The sequence below is a fragment of the Tursiops truncatus genome, chromosome 20 (genome assembly GCF_011762595.2).
Source record: "Tursiops truncatus isolate mTurTru1 chromosome 20, mTurTru1.mat.Y, whole genome shotgun sequence".
Lineage (NCBI taxonomy): Eukaryota > Metazoa > Chordata > Mammalia > Artiodactyla > Delphinidae > Tursiops > Tursiops truncatus.
The window spans coordinates 30,743,297-30,760,169 of NC_047053.1; the positions used below are offsets into that span (position 1 = coordinate 30,743,297).

At 36.9% G+C, this 16,873-nt stretch overlaps 1 protein-coding gene across 13 annotated transcripts in view; it reads right to left on the minus strand.

The window, feature by feature from the left end:
• Positions 1-16,873, minus strand: part of BCAS3 (BCAS3 microtubule associated cell migration factor) — a 571,522-nt gene that overhangs the window by 298,527 nt on the left and 256,122 nt on the right. For all 13 annotated transcript variants that reach the window (XM_033847806.2, XM_073797378.1, XM_073797379.1 and 10 more), the window contains one exon: positions 14,897-14,997. In XM_033847806.2, the coding sequence (XP_033703697.1) occupies positions 14,897-14,997 (101 nt within the window). The remainder of the gene's footprint in view (positions 1-14,896; positions 14,998-16,873) is intronic.

Sequence of the window (16,873 nt, forward strand, 5' to 3'; positions counted from 1 at the left end):
CATCCATGTTAATACCTTTAGCCTTAGTATAACATTTAATTTCTATGCTCTATAACAAATTGCAATATAGTCTGTCCTTCTGTCTCCCCTTCTTTCCCTCTTTCTTTTTTTTTAAAGATTTTTTTTTTTGGTTGCGTTGGGTCTTCGTTGCTGTGCGCGGGTTTTCCCTAGTTGCGGCGAGCGGGGGCTACTCTTCGTTGTGGTGCACGGGCTTCTCATTGCAGTGGCTTCTCTTGTTGTGGAGCACGGGCTCTAGGCATGCAGGCTTCAGTAGTTGTGGCACGTGGGCTCAGTAGCTGTGGCTCGCAGGCTCAGCAGTCGTAGCTCGCAGGCTCTAGAGCGCAGGCTTAGTAGTTGTGGCGCACAGGCTTATTTGCTCTGCTGCATGTGGGATCTCCCCGGACCAGGGCTCAAACCCGTGTCCCCTGCATTGGCAAGCAGATTCTTAACCACTGCGCCACCAGGGAAGTCCCCTCTCCTTTCATTCTTTTCCTTTCTTCCTTTTCCCCTCCCTCCCTCTCTTCCTCTCTCATTGCCTTTAAAAAAAAAAAATCACCTAAATAATATTATATGAACACATGTTCACTATAAACTTCAAAAAATATGGAGTAAAAAACAAAAGGCTCACTGGAATAGTGAACAATGATTCTAATGACAAACTCAGAAAATCAAATGCCCTTCTGGCATTTCAGAAGTCTGGGGGTTGAGAATCTTACCTTTTATGTAAAAGTTTCAGAGTTTTAAGGCAATTATCCAGAGTAAAGCCTTTCAGAATGCAGTGGACACCAAGAAAAATCCCAATTCCTATAAATTACTAAGGTATTGAAGATGCTCAAAACAAATAGATCTAAGAGAAATTTTCATTTGCATCAATAAATTAAAATTGCTAAGAAAAATTTCTTTCTGTAGGTTTGAAAATGCTCAGGTTAGAGCCATACTTGTCCAGATGACCACTTAAAAACAGAAGAGATAGGATTTACCACAAATGTTTTCTCTTCACTGTTGTTTGTTAACAACAAAGCTGTGCCGACTAATAGTATCTCAGTCATAAAGCTCTTGGAATGGATAGAGGCAAGAAAGACCTCAAAGGAGAACAAGAATACTATTTCTGTTAACACCACCTACAAACAAAAGCTAATCTTTGCTAAGTTTTTATTCTATCCAAGATAATGTGTAAAGCTTTTTGGATGAATTAGCTCATTTAATCTAACACAATCTTGTAAGGTAAGTATTATTCCCATTCTAATGGCAGGTAAACTAAAGCCCAGAGAGGTTATCTGCCCAATGTCACCCAGCCAGCAAACAGCAGAAATGGAATTTAGAACTGCAAACTCCAAAGACCATGTTCTTAACCTGAAGTATAAACTGTTTCAATTCATGATGTCTCTACCTGGTAAGTTCATTATTTTAAATTAAAATTTTCATGTGAAACATCTGAGAATTATTTATCCCCAAATATAAACTATATCACCGATTTAGTCTCCATGATTCCTTTATTTCATGTCTTAATATAATCATTTTTCTCATCTTAATAAACATCTATGTATACTGATCAGAGATACCATATAAAGCTATGGAATAATGGGAAAAAATGACTGTGAACAGAAGTCCCAACACAAAGAAGTTACAGACATTCAAGGAAGCCTTACATGTAGTAACAGAAAAGAAAGTACTTTGAACCACACTTTACATTCTCTATAATACCCCTGAGGAATTAGAAGATTTCATTTTAGAAAATATTGGTTTGGTTTTATACTTAAAGTATAAGTGACATAACCATGGGAGGACCACTGGTACCTAGGAACAGCCTTGGAAGGCAGCAGAGTGCCCAAGAGAAGAAAAAAACAGTAAACGCAAAATATTCTTAAAAATCTCAGCTCTGGAGCTTCCCTGGTGGCGCAGTGGTTGAGAGTCCGCCTGCCGATGCAGGGTACACGGGTTTATGCCCCGGTTCGGGAAGATCCCACATGCCACTGAGCGGCTAGGCCCGTGAGCCATGGCCACTGAGCCTGAGCGTCCAGAGCCTGTGCTCTGCAACAGGAGAGGCCACAGCAGTGAGAGGCCCTCGTACGGCAAAAAAAAAAAAAAAAAAAATCTCAGCTCTGACCCAGACTTGACACCATGTAAGGGAGGTTCTGATGCTCTTCATGTGGTCATAAAATACAAAGAAAGCATAGTAGAAAAGGCAAGAAACTAATGGTATAAAGGCACTCCAGTGTTTCTCGTCTCTCCACCAACTTCCACAAAATCACATGGCAGAAAGCCTCCTGTCATATGTCAACAATAAGGAGAACAGAGTCAAACTGGAGAGAGACAATCCACGGCATTCACCCACCTCCCTTCTGCCTTGGTCATTCGGTTGGTTACCTTCAGAAAGAAAGACCATGAGAAAAGGAAGAAATTGAGTGATGATAAAAGCTTATACACCATCAAAGCAAAAAGTAAAGCTTCTGACTTAAATGAGACTCCAAGGGCAAGATGGACAGACAGGGGTGCAGCTGAGAACCAAGCAGAAAGGCTGAGTTTCCCTGGTATTTTCTACTTTTCTGGAATAAGAACTAAAAACTATTATGCAGTCAGGAGGGCCTGAAACATATAACAGAGCAGAAATTATTATTTTTTTATGATTATGTAAAGGGCAGTGGCCAAGAGCAGCCCTTCTGTTAACAACAAAGAGGTGTAGGTAAACACATAAGCAATGCTACCATAAAGTGGAGATTTTTGTTTTAACAAAATCTATATTTATATGATTATATTTCCCATGGTTGAGAGCGGCTATAATTAATGGATTTCCCTCGTTCTCCTAATGCAGCCATTTGTCAATTCAAATACAGAATGTCCAATCAATTTTGATGTATTTAGTAAGCAATTTGTCAAATGGTGCTATAATCCAGTTAATATATTAATTCTTGTCATGGAGAGAGTTCTGACAACTACATGGTTTTCCATAACTGGTTTGGAGAGAAAAATCTGAGCTGGAACTCAACGGTCATTCTTTGGAGGTGACACCTCTGTGTCCCGGGATCCGAGAGCATGCCACAGTACATCATTTAATAGGAAAACTGCTTTGCTGAACTAGACATCTGGGGTCTACTGGACGGTGTGGCTGCCAGTTCATTGTAATACTGGTTTTCTTTGAATGCCTGTGTGTTTCATATATTTTAAATAAATTGATCAAGCCAATATATGTGACACAAAAAATGCAAAGTATGTAAGCTTCCAAGAGAGGAACAAGGCTTTACCAATGAAATGTATGCATCTTAAACTTAAAAAGTACTCTTATAAACACTTTCCCCTATTCTTAATGTTTCTTCATATGAACTGCTAAAGAAGTGGCTCTCAATCTTTTATTTTCCTATCCCAACATCCTTCAGGTAAATGACTGACTCCTAGCAGTACTTAACAGGGCACTGTACTGTTAAGGCCACATAGTTAGTAACCATTAGACAAGACTCTTAGAAGGCCACCTTCAGCTTACACAGTGCAAAGCTCCGGACATGACAGTTTTCTTACTTTATATTTCATCCAATAATCACTATGTTATCTCCATCTTTTCCCCAAGTCTATCTACGCACTGGGGGCTGGAGAGAGAACCACGGAGATTTCAAGTAGGTGGCCTAAATTTATATCACAGAAGAAATCTGGACTATAGTGATCAAGGAAGTATCAAGTTCTTTCTCAAACTTTTCAGTGGGATATTTAATCACTACCAGTTTGGGCACAGCAGGAAACAGAAGATAGGTTTTTAGTGTACCACAGATAACCTCCATGGGTGTATTTCGCAAATACTTTCCAAAGATGATGGCTCTATCCATTCACTATGTCCAAATCTTTCCATATTTCTCTATCAGGAAATGCGAAAGCAGACATGAAGGCAAATCCTTTCTAGAAAACAATACTGAAAAACATGGCAAAAAAAATTTGTTTTAAACAGAAGAAAAAGAAAGAAAGAAAAGAGGAAAGGAATATTACATTCATCTTCCAGACATTAGGCTCCCCTTAGTACATTTATGAACCATGCAAGAGCAAACTGTCAGAGTGATTTGGCACAAGGCTGTGTATTTAAAAACCTGCCATGTGCACTAGTCCTCCAGACTACCAGACGTCCCATTGTTTGATGTGTCTGCTGAGAAAGGTGCCCTATGTGTCAGAAGAGCACACTGAATATTTTTCAATGACCCAGGGGGCAGAGGTCGCTTATTATAAATGGATAATGAGACCTAATGCAGTGCTCTGAGTATGGACAATGAAAGGGTCTATCCATAGCCCCTGGTGGATTGGTCATTCAGGCTTTTATTTCCTCTGCACACTTAATGGAGTCAAACAATTGACAGAAATTCTATAGAGAAGGCTGAAACTGAGAGAAACAACTGTATTCTAACTCTGATAGACAGATACAAATAGTGACCCTGAAATGGCGCCAGAACTCCCATCACCACTAACATAGCAGACAGCTGTAGCATTCCCCCTAAATTCCCATTTAGTCATTTGTTAGCAATTAACCTTACTGATGGAAGTGATGGCACATCAAACCACAAGCTCCTGCCAATATCAACCCATTACATTATTGCAGGTAAGCAGACACAGACCATTCTTTTAGTTCCTTATTTTTGGAGAAAAAGGCAAACAGATATCCCTGTACCCTCCATCCTATATCCCCACTACTCAACTGACAAAATGCATATTCAGGGGTATCAGTATCTGAATATAAGAACCTTAAACTCTGGTGGGTTAGAGTAAATGACAGCAGAAGCAGAGGTACTCATGGACTAGAGGCTTTATGACCAATAGATTATTTTTCTTTAATCTATCAGAATCAATGTTCTATCCCAGCCAAATCTGCCAATCTGATGGCAATGAATATTAATAGCATAAATGGAAAAGAATATACTGTCAACTGTACCTGAAAAAAAAGCAGGTCATAAAGCAACCTACAGGGCTTCCCGGTGGCACAATGGTTAAGAATCCGCCTGCCAATGCAGGGGACATGGTCCCGGAAGATCCCACATGCCACGGAGCAACTAAGCCCATGTGCCACAACTACTGAGCCTGCACTCTAGTGCTTGCGACCCACAACTACTGAGACTGCGACCCACAACTACTGAAGCCCACATGCCTAGAGCCCGTGCTGCGCAACAAGAGAAGCCACTGCAATGAGAAGCCCGCTCACCACAATGAAGAGCAGCCCCCACTCACCACAACTAGAGAAAGTCTGCACACAGCAACGGAGACCCAACGCAGCCAAAAATAAATAAATAAATTTATTAAAAATAAAGCAACCAACAGGTACAGTAAGTTGTGATGTCACACAGTTGTGTAAAATAAAGTAAGCAAGATATTTAAAAGTACCAAAAAACCCTCTATAAAAATGTTTTTGTTTCATTTCAATTCTAAGAACAATTATGACAGGAAGGTGGTTTGACATGTAATTATGACAGGAAGGTGGTTTGACATCATTTCTCCAAATGATAAATACTAAAGCAAATGACAGAAATGCCAAGACTTACTTCAGAATGGAGTATAGGTCATTATGTTGTAAAAGAGAGGACTTTTGATGGTGAAACATCTCAACAATAAATCAACGATGACAGAGAAACCCAATGAACTATTCCATAGGTGTGAAGATCTATGTAAAGATACGGGTATCAATAAAAAGCATGTATCCCATTAAACACAAAGGGAAAGAAGAAGGAAAAGAGGGTACTCTAATCTAAATTTTTTGATTAACTATATGATATTTTTTCATTGAGGAAGACAATGTATTCAATTTCATAATGTTCCCCAAATTATACAACATATATATGGCTAAATTCAGGGTCAGTATGTCTCAAACTTCTAGTCTCCTGAAGAAAAACACCATTCATTTCACTAAAATCATTTCTCTATGGAAGGACATGTCAGTGGATAAAATTAACTATAAATAAGAGAATCCATCAAATATAACTCAATATGAAGTGGTTTCTTAAGTACCTCAGATATTCAGACCTAGATAGAGCAGTATGACACACCCAATGACCAACAATGGACTATAAATACTCTATAAATAAGTCCTACATTACAAGTTTCCTCTACAGGAGAAAAACATTTCTTTCTTTCCCCTTCCACCCTACCCAATCTTGGGCAAATATTTATTATGGACAATGCAAGGAAATAGTGTTGAGTACCTCCACCATACTTGGTACATACCACAACAACGATGCAATCCAGGATGTTAGGTTAAATCTAATGTGACACTCCAAAGAGAGCAGCTCAGAAAACTGCTGCACATTTAACTGCTTTGCCAGGGTACTGATAATGACCCTGGTAGAGGAGAGCAATACTTTTTTCTTCCTTTTTGTATCAGTATGTTCAAAATAGATCACCACTGTATTGTAAAACCAATGAAACAAGACAGTAAAATAGGCTAAAAATGTCTTCAACTCTAAACCCCAAAGTGTGACTTTATATTACAAGGAAAAATATTTCCTATTTTTACACTCACAGTTGTAGCCGGTAGGCCAGCAGCACAAAATTTAGTTGGGAATTAAGATCTCTAGAATCTAACCTTAAATATGCTGCCTACTTGTGTTTTTCATACTTCTATGGGTAAGACAAATTCAATACTAGCTTTAGGTATTATCTACTTCATTATAGATACAGATTTAAACAAAAGTGCTAGTAAAGTCCAAGTGATCAGTAAAGCAAAAACATTTTTAAAAAGCCGATACTTCAATAGATAGCCCAGCTATTGAAAAGTAAGGTTTCAGGTGGAGCTTTTAGAATGATTAACACTGCCTTCTTACATGTTATGCTGTCTGTACCATAATGGAACCTCATCTCTTCTCTCTAAATTGTCTCTAGGATAAAATTATTTCAGAGAAAGCTTACATCAATTACTAATTACATATCCAAACAATCTCAGAAAGGAGCTCAAATCTATAAATACACACATGGAAGGTTCTGAGTTATTTCCAAGAACCTACTGAATATTACCACCAGGATATATACTGCATGCACCAAAACAGATGCAACACTGCAATCAGCAATTCTCTCTCCTACTCTAGGCAACATATTTCTCTTTAATGTTTCAATGAATGGCATAACCTAGTGTTAAGCTAGTTATCCATTCCTCCTCACTTTTCTTCAGTAACCTCATATAGTCCCAAATCCTACAGAGGCAACTTGCTCAATTTCTCTGAAATTCAGCCACTTCTCTCCATCCCACTAACAATTAACTTCTTCCTTCTTTGAATTTCTTTTTTTTAAACTTTTTATATTGGAATATAGCCGATTAAAAATGTTGTGATAGTTTCAGGTGCACAGCAAAGCGACTCAGCCATACATATACATGTATCCAGTCTCCCCAAGACTCCCCTCCCATCCAGGCTGCCACATAACACTGTGTGTACATGTCAATCCCAAACTCCCTAACTATCCCTTCCCTCTACCCTCCCACCGCTGGTAACCATAAGTTCATTCTCTAAGTCTGTGAGTCCATTTCTGCTTTATAAATACGTTCATTTGTATCACTTCTTTTTAGATTCCACATATAAGTGATATACGATATTTCTCTTTCTCTGTGTGACTTACTTCACTCAGTATGACAATCTCTAGATCCATCCATGTTGCTGCAAATGGCATTATTTCATTCTTTTTTATGGTTGAATAATATTCCATTGTATATATTACCACATCTTCTTTATCCATTCCTCTTTCGATGGACATTTAGGTTGCTTCCATGCCTTGTCTATTGTAAATAGTGCTTCAATGAACACTGGGGTGCATGTATCTTTTCAAATTATGGTTTCCTAAGTCATTTCTGTCCCAGCAGCTATGGCTTGAATTCTCTGTACCTCCTTCATCCTTCACCATCCTTTCTATACCAATTAATTCATGCTATTAACAAGCACTCATCACAATGTGTTATAGATACTCATATACATGTTTTTTATTTCTATTTATGTTAGGGAAGGTAATGAGTCAAAAGTAAAGGCAGCAGAACTGGTATAATGTAATATCAAGATAATACATAGGATTTAAGGACAAGAAATGTAAAAATCAATTAGGGTCACCCATATTTACTACTGGCCACATAAAAGAGACTAGATTTACATTATCTCCTAAAATAATTAAATTAGTCCTAAGCAAAAGGTTATTTTGAACCCTCCATAACAAAGCTTAAAAATAAACAAAGAAAGAATCAAATTTTTTCCAAGTAATTTGACTACATCCTAGGAAAACAGAATAATCCACCACTCAAGAACATGAAACCAAAAATGCCCAGCATCCTATCAAAAATCATTAGGCACATAAAGAAGCAGGAAAGCACACCAAGAAGAAAAATCAATCAATAGAAAAAAAACCCAAGCAATACCAGGGTGAAAAGAATTAGCACACAAGGACTCTAAAACAACAATTACAAAATATATGTCTCGTATGTTCAAACAGGTATGTGATGTGGAAAGAAATGAAAGATATAAAAGAACATCCAAATGGAACTTATAGATGAAAAATATGGTATCTGGAATGAAGAATGTGTAGAATAAAACAGCAGATTAGACAGCAGAAGACAATATATATAAATACATAGAAATATAAACTATACAAAATCAAACAGAGTGAAGGAAAGAGAATTTTTTAACTGAACCAAGAATCAGTGAGCTGGGAAAATATCAAGTTGTCGACAGACATATAATTGGAGTCACAAAAGGAGAGAAGCAGAGTGACAGAAAAAAATGTGAAGATGTAACTGTATTAAAATTTTCAAATCTGATGAAAATTAAAACTTCACAGATTGAAGAATCTCACAGACTCCAAGCAGAAGAAAACCACACCACAGCGTTATGGTTTAAATACTTTTTCCTATTTTTCTATATTATTTCTATTGTTTTTATGTTTTCTATTTCCTTGATTTCACTCATCTTTATTATTACCTTTTTTGTGTTTTAATTCCCTCTACTTTACTAGTTTCTGAATGTGAAAGCTGAGTCATTGATTTCATTTTATAACATGGGCATTTAGTCCTATAAATTTCACCTTGAGTAGTAATTTAATGCCATCCCACAAATGTTTCATTTTTCTATGAAGTTTTTATTTTGAAAGAATTACAGATTCATAAGAATTTGCTAAAATAGTAATCAAGATACAGAACGGTTCCATCACCATAAAGATCTACCGAACCCTTTATGGTCATATTCAAAACTCTCTGTCGTACTCTGTCTCTCCGCACGATGTTCTTAAGAATCATCCAACTTGTTGCATGTATTTATACTTCAATCTACTATTTTTTTCCCTGAATAGTAGTCTAAGATAGGGATGTGTTCTGTTTTCATTTTCATTCAGCTAAAAATAATCCTAATTTCCCTTTTGACTTTTCCTGTGAACCATGTATCATGTAGAAGTGTATTGTTTAGTTTCCAAATATTTGTAGATTTCTCAGAGACCTGTTAATCATTTCTTATTTAATTCCACCGTGGTCAGAGAATATACATACTTTGTATAACCTGAAAGCTTTTAAACTTATTGAGACTTGTTTTATGGCCCAGAAGAAGGTCTCTATTTGTCAATGTTCCCTGTGCACTTGAAAAGAATGTACGTTCTACTGTTGTTGGGTGGAGTGTTCTACTTAGTCTTATATTAATGTAGCAAGCGAGGGTTTAAAGCGGGTTTCTCCAGACTGGTGGTTGCCACCACCAGTGGCAAGGGGGAGGAGGTTGGGGTTAGCAGATATAAGCTTTTAGATATAGAACAGATAAACAACAAGGTCCTACTGTAGAGCACAGAGAACTATATTCCATATCCTATGATAAACCATAATGGAAAAGAATATATAACTTAATCACTTTGCTGTACAGCAGAAATTAACACAACATTTTAAGTCAACTATACTTCAATTAAAAAATGCTGATTAAAAAAAAGTGGGGGTTTCCCTGGTGGCGCAGTGGTTGAGAGTCCGCCTGCCGATGCAGGGGACACAGGTTCGTACCCCGGTCCGGGAAGATCCCACATGCTGCGGAGCGGCTGGGCCCGTGAGCCATGGCCACTGAGCCTGCGTGTCTGGAGTCTGTGCTCCTCAACAGGAGAGGCCACAACAGTGAGAGGCCCGCGTACCGCAAAAAAAAAAAAAAAAAAAAAAAAAGTGGGTTTCTCCTAAGCAGCATATAGCTGGGGTTTATTTTTTGATCCATGACTTGTTTAGATGTTTAGACCATTTATAACTAATGTGAGCACTGACATGCTTAGGGTTACATCAACTTGCTTATTTGTTAACATTTTATTTCCTTTTTGAGCACTTAGGTTTTTTTAAATTTCATTATATACATCTTTAACAACCTTCAAATGATGCTGAAGTCACATATACTATAAAAACTTACAATAGTATAGTTCCATTTCCCACACTCCTGGCCTTTATGCTACTGTTGTCTCACACAGACACACACACACACGTATGTATGTGTTTTAAAGACCACAATACATTGATACTATTTTTGTGTTAACAGTGAATTATATTTGAAAGAGTTAAATAATTAACAAAAACCCACATATATGCTTTAACCATTTTCAGTGTTCTTCATTCTCTTCCATCTAGTGTCAAAGGCTTTCCCCACCTTTCCTATAATGCCTTTATAAGTAGAGAAAAACAATTATATCCCCAATAAAACATTGGGAGGGGGTTCTATGGATCCCAGTCACCTTTCTATTGTGTATCAAAGCTATATTTCTGTTGAGTGATCCTTTGTTACCATTTAACAAAGAAAATTCAGTAAGCTTAGGGAGGAACTTCTCACAAACCCATGGATTATCTCGGAAGTTCAAAGTCTGACCTACCCCCAACAAAGCTAGTTAATGTCAGCAACTTAAAAAATACTGCTGCTGCCAAATTACCTGAAAGAAAAGGAGGAAACATTATTTTTGCCCTAAATAAAACGTTCCCAAGTAAGCCCTGTTTCTAATTTACAATTTGGGAAGCTCTGAAGCAGACTAAAGAAAAAGCATTGTCTACTCTGGATCACATTCAAAGCTGGTTGATATTTGTTAGTCTCGTCTAATGTTTATCTTTGTTTTTGGCAAAGAAATACACTGAAATAAAAAGCCTATTTTAGAAAAGGTAACTATAGCATGCGTTTTTTTTTTTTTTCAGAAGGAAGAAAATATACCGTTAGCACAAAAATCACTAATCACCACTACTATAATCTTTTTATAAACGATTCCCAAGATTTCGACCCAGGCAAAACTTTTTTTTTTATATTAGATTCTTGACTTTTACCTTTACTGAGCTATATAGCAAGATTAGATTACCATCTGCATATCCACTTTGCACACATAAACTAGTCAATCTACTCAAACCATATGACGTTTTTTGCTTATTCTAAACAGCAGTTTCTTATGGCTTATCCTCCTAATGACAAAGGAGTGATTTCTATCTCCATAGTGAGGAGCTCTTGTAAGGAGCAGGCTACTATAAGTCAATTTATGATACATCCAAATTGCTCAATTTTGTATCATTCCATTCATTTAATATGGGTAGGAAGTGTGACTACAGTTAATACAAAATTTGGAGTTTTAACTTACTTCACTAAATTTAGGTAAGAAGTCTTTAGCGTTCAGGCAGGTTTCCCTTTCCCTTACCACCAGTCACCCTTTTGCCACATGTGCAGAACTTTGTTTACAACTAGTGGTGTATTTATTATGATTACAGGGCTGAAAGGGGAGTGGGGATTCCTTGCTAAACATCCTGCTCTCCTACTCTCCTCTCCCTGAGACAAAGTCTCTTTCGCATTTCCATTTACATCATTCTTTGTCCACTATTATTATAATTTCCGGAGTTTGAACAAGTCTGCTTCACTTGATCCACAGATCCAGATACAACCAAAGAAAATACTGACAACGTTTGTGAAGGTTGCATTACAGTTTTACTCCAAATGGTTATATTTGAAAATACCTTCAGTAATATATTTATCAACAGTTTGCAGGTTGGGAAGTAAGAAGTGATTTTCAATATGGTTGAATAAAACAAAAAACTTCCTGCCACCAGGTACAGTATACACGTCATCTTTTCAAATGGCTTCAGTAAGGGAAACCGGAGAGAAAGTCAAGCAAGAAGGTAATAAGAAAGTTTTCTTAATGAGGCTCTAACTTACAGAGGGCTCAACAGATGGGTAGGCAAAGGCATTCTCTCTAAACTGGCTCCAGCATTGCTTTTACCAATCATATTTCAGCTCTTACTCCTCTGATGCAGATGCCCATGTTTTGCATATTTAATTGCTTCAGTCATGAAATATACTACCTTGTTGAGGACTCTCAATCAAATAGCCTTTCTTTTTTTCTTTTTTTTTTTTTGCGGTACACGGGGCTCTCACTGCTGTGGCCTCTCCCATTGCGGAGCACAGGCTCTGGACGCGCAGGCTCAGCGGCCATGGCTCACGGGCCTAGCTGCTCTGCGGCATGTGGGATCTTCCCGGACCAGGGCACAAACCTGGGTCCCCTACATCGGCAGGCGGACTCTCAACCACTGCGCCACCAGGGAAGCCCCATATAGCCTTTCTTTATGTTGAAAACATGACTTTAAAAATTCAGGCTAAATCTGTGTCTCTACTGTCAATGTAAAGAAGCAATATAATAATTATTACAGAATTACCTGCCTCTTAGGTATTTTTTAACTTATTAAATTATATCTATACTAACATTTCACTAGATAAGAGGAAACATAATAATTATGTCAGTTAGATATATCACAGACATATTAAGTCTATCACTTAGATGACAGATCTGGCAACATCGTCAAAATCACATATTCAGAATAGGGATTCCATTGTTAAGTCCCTGAAGTCTATTATTTGAAGATACGCACTTCTGAGATAAGAAACAAAGGTTCAGAATGATGCTTAAATGTATAGATTATTTTAAAGTTTTTAAAGGACTTTAGCATCACTTCACTGACCATAGTAACACCTTCGTAAGAGCAAGTATCATTACTGATACTTTACATTTTCCAAGTTATTGAGAGGTGGTCTAGAACTGGAAACTAGGCCTTTTCATCCTTATCCCAATGCTAGTCCATCGGGAATTCAAAAGGTCTCACATAAAATGCATTATATTATGTATTTTATTTAGAAACCACAGAATCATCAGTGACTACCTTTCTTTCAAATTGTCTAATTCTGTTCTAGTCCGACTGTGCAACATCTCACAGGTTTGTCCTGTCTTCTCTGTAAACAGCCTTAACTAAAGCCCTCTCATCTTGCTCCAGGATCACTGTGACTCCACTCCCCCCACCACCCCCACCGAACCTCTTATTACAACACTGCCAGGGTGATCTTTCTAAGATGCAGTTCTGATGGTGCCGTTCCAATGCTTGAAAACAACTGATGGCTTGCTACTGCCTACAGTGGCGGTTCTTCAACCGTGCAAGTAGAGCTGCTAAAATAAAGTCATATCCATCAGCTCAATTCACTGGAACAAAAAAATTAAGGAATAGAGACAGTTGCTTTTTTATTATTTTTCCCCCCATATCTTTTTCTCACATATTTGGGACTTGCTACTGTTTGTCTACTGAGCAGACCTATCAAAATAACTAAAAAAAGAAAACCAATATCAATTCTGAAAAAGTTACCTACACTTAATCCAACAATTAGTTATTTTCACCCCTATTGAGAAGTAGGGGGAAATGTTCTCGTGAACATCGATATTACATAAATGTCATGTATTTTCCAAGTCATATGATAGAGTTAAATATATGCTTAGATGACCTAGACCCTAACAATTTTTATGTACTCTGCTTCTTGGAACCAGAAAACCACTTACCTATTATCCCCCTGTGAAAGCTCATAATTCAATGAATAACCCTTCACTGATGCACCTGCCTCATTTCCTTTTATCTTTTAAAACCTGTCTCCTGAATTAGATACTGAATTCATTGAGGACAGAAGCAACATACTATTCTCATTTAAACCACAAGTTCCTGACACATAGAAGTCACTCAATAAATACATGAAGAAGAAGAATCAGTGAGTTCTATTATACAAGAGAATGAGACTGCCAACTATTTGTTACAATTATAGAGTTTCGTAACTTTAGAGCAAAGTCAATATACTGTCTCTGTTTCCAGTATAACATATAACACACTATAAACATAAAATAAAATTGTTTCACAAATATTTTACTTCATGCTGCATAATACAGCTAGGCAAGAAATGAAGTCTGATTCAACAAAACTCCATTAAAAACATGTCTGTTGATTTTTAGAAAGTTTCTTAAAAACATGCAGTACTCAGAGCCATCAAGTAAAATTAAGGATCCAGTGAATTCTACAAAACTGAATTATAATTGTAAAGAATTTTTAACTCTATGACCATAAACTGGATAATAAATATTAAATTATCTTTTCAGGCCTCACCTACAAAGAAGGCTGTTTCTAGTTCAATCTACATTTTTTCTCCTTAAGTAAAAAAAGAATCGAGATCAATCTCTACAAATGTTAGGGCTTAGGTATAGAAGTAAACAAACAAAATCCTGATGGAGCTGGAATCACTACTTCATTATTGCAAGTAAAATTCTACAAAGCGAAAAGCCTGCTGATACAATTTTCACAATGAAAAGTGCTTAACTTTTTTCATGTCAGAAACAAATTCCAATTTCATGAAACTTTATTATATCCTAGTATCCTCATTTTTTAAAAGAAATTTTGAGCCCACCAGATATCTCATGGCCAGGGAATGTGAACAGCTAGAGGCATACTTAATGTGTGCTAAAGCTTATGGTATACATTTGTATTAAATATCTTACTTGCCTCAGTCTGATTACTTATGGCCTCTGGCCTATGGACCAGTGGTAATATGCATGGTTGCATTAAAAGTCAGCATTTTAAAATGAAAGCTCAAAATACTCTATGGAAGGAAAAAAAATGAGAACTACTCACGGCCAGCAAGCAGAAACTGATAATACTGTACTGCATCTGCAGCGAGGAGCAGAGGGTGGTTTGCGTTAAATGGTGGTTGCAATTCATTCCATTGAGGAGTTCTAAGGAAACAGCAGAAGAATATTAATATTCAGGCTTAATAGATGGGATGTAAATCACCATCACTGTCACCACTTACAGACATTGATATAAACTCACACTATCTTTGTAATCATTAAAATGAACTTGTTGGAGTGCTGAAACCTGAAACACAAGGCCATCTGCTTAGAAAGAATAAAAGGTGGCAGTGAGTCATACAAATTACATACAGCCAATATTAGTTTAAAGCAGACGACCCTTCAATACGATAGACAAGACATTCAAAACACTGAACAGAGAGGAAGTGTGGAATTCAAATGTCACAACTAATTTTTACCTAATTTCTGACACTTGTTAGAGCTCTCTATTCTTAGAATATGTATACATTTTAAAATAAAATAAAAGCAGATAAAAATGGCTTAAAAAAACACAGTTAATGGTTGGCTTATTAAAGACCTAATTAGCATCTGAATGCCAAAATAAGCCACTTATTTCAATGATGGTGCAGTAATTTTAATTAGATCTGCCCATTCCTAAATAGCTTGATAAATAAGATATTGATCAGATCAATCCAGTGCAGTAAAGTACTAGTAAAGAATGGTAGAGCCTCCAAAAATCAATATAAGAATATTTTAAAATGTCATAAGAAGAGAGATCATTTTCATATCCATTTTTGTCTGTTTCCTTCCATACATGTCAGGACCAATTTTTTCTGTCTCTCCTATACTACTGTACACTATATTGAACGGATTTTATCCTAGATCTTATTTCTCCATCTTTATACTAGATTACAAAGGTTCTAATGATTATGTTCTTTTGAGAAGGACTCCAATTGTTAATAAACATTTTTATAGTGATAAGCCATTATATCTTGGGGAATCACTTTAAAGGAAACCTTCCAATCTATATATATTAGTTTCCATTCCCCATAATGGCTATCTCAATGTACTTTCTACTTGCAGTGAGCATGAGACTGGAAATAGGGGAAGCACTAAAGCTCTTTATGTGGGATAGGAAAAAAAAAACAAGTCCTAGAAAAGGTAACTCAAAGATGTGAGGAGAAAGAAGTTCAAAGGGAGGTCTTCTCCAAGGCATATACCAAAGACAACTGAATACATAGGACCACACAAAAATTTGTACATGAATATTCTCAGGAGCATAATTCATGACAACTAAACTGTGGAAATGCCCATCAACTGATGAATGGATAAACAAAATGTGGTATATCCATGCAATGGAATATTATTTGGCCATAAAAAAGGAATGAAGTTCTGCTACATGCTGCAACATGGATGGACCTTAAAAACATTATACTAAGTAAAGGAAATCAGATGCAACAGGTCACATTTTGCATGATTCCAATTATATGAGATGTCCAGAGTAGGCAAATCCAGAGACAGGAGATAAACTGGTGGTTGCCTAGGGCTGAAGGGTTGAAGAAAAATGGGGGCAGGGAGGGGATGACTGCTAATGGGTACGGGATTTCTTTGGGGGGTGATGAAAATTGATTGTGGTGATGGATGCACGACCTAGTGAAAATTCACTTTAAGTGGGTGAATTGTATTATATGTATTACATGTAAATTATATCTCAATTAGAAAAGGAATGGATTATAAAAAAACACAACAGGGATAAATCAAAATAATTTTGCTGGGAGAAAAAAGACAAAAAGACTATGCACTCTGATTCCATTTATATAAAATTCTAGAAATTATAAACTGATCTATAGTGACAGAGAACAGACCAGTGGTTGCCTGGGGCTCAGTGGGTGAAGTAGGGATAAAGGGGGGCAGGTGAGAGATTACAAAGAGGCATAAGAAAACATTTGAGGTGATGGATATATATATAATGTTACTTATGGGGATGATTTCACAGCTGTATACATACGTCATCAAACCT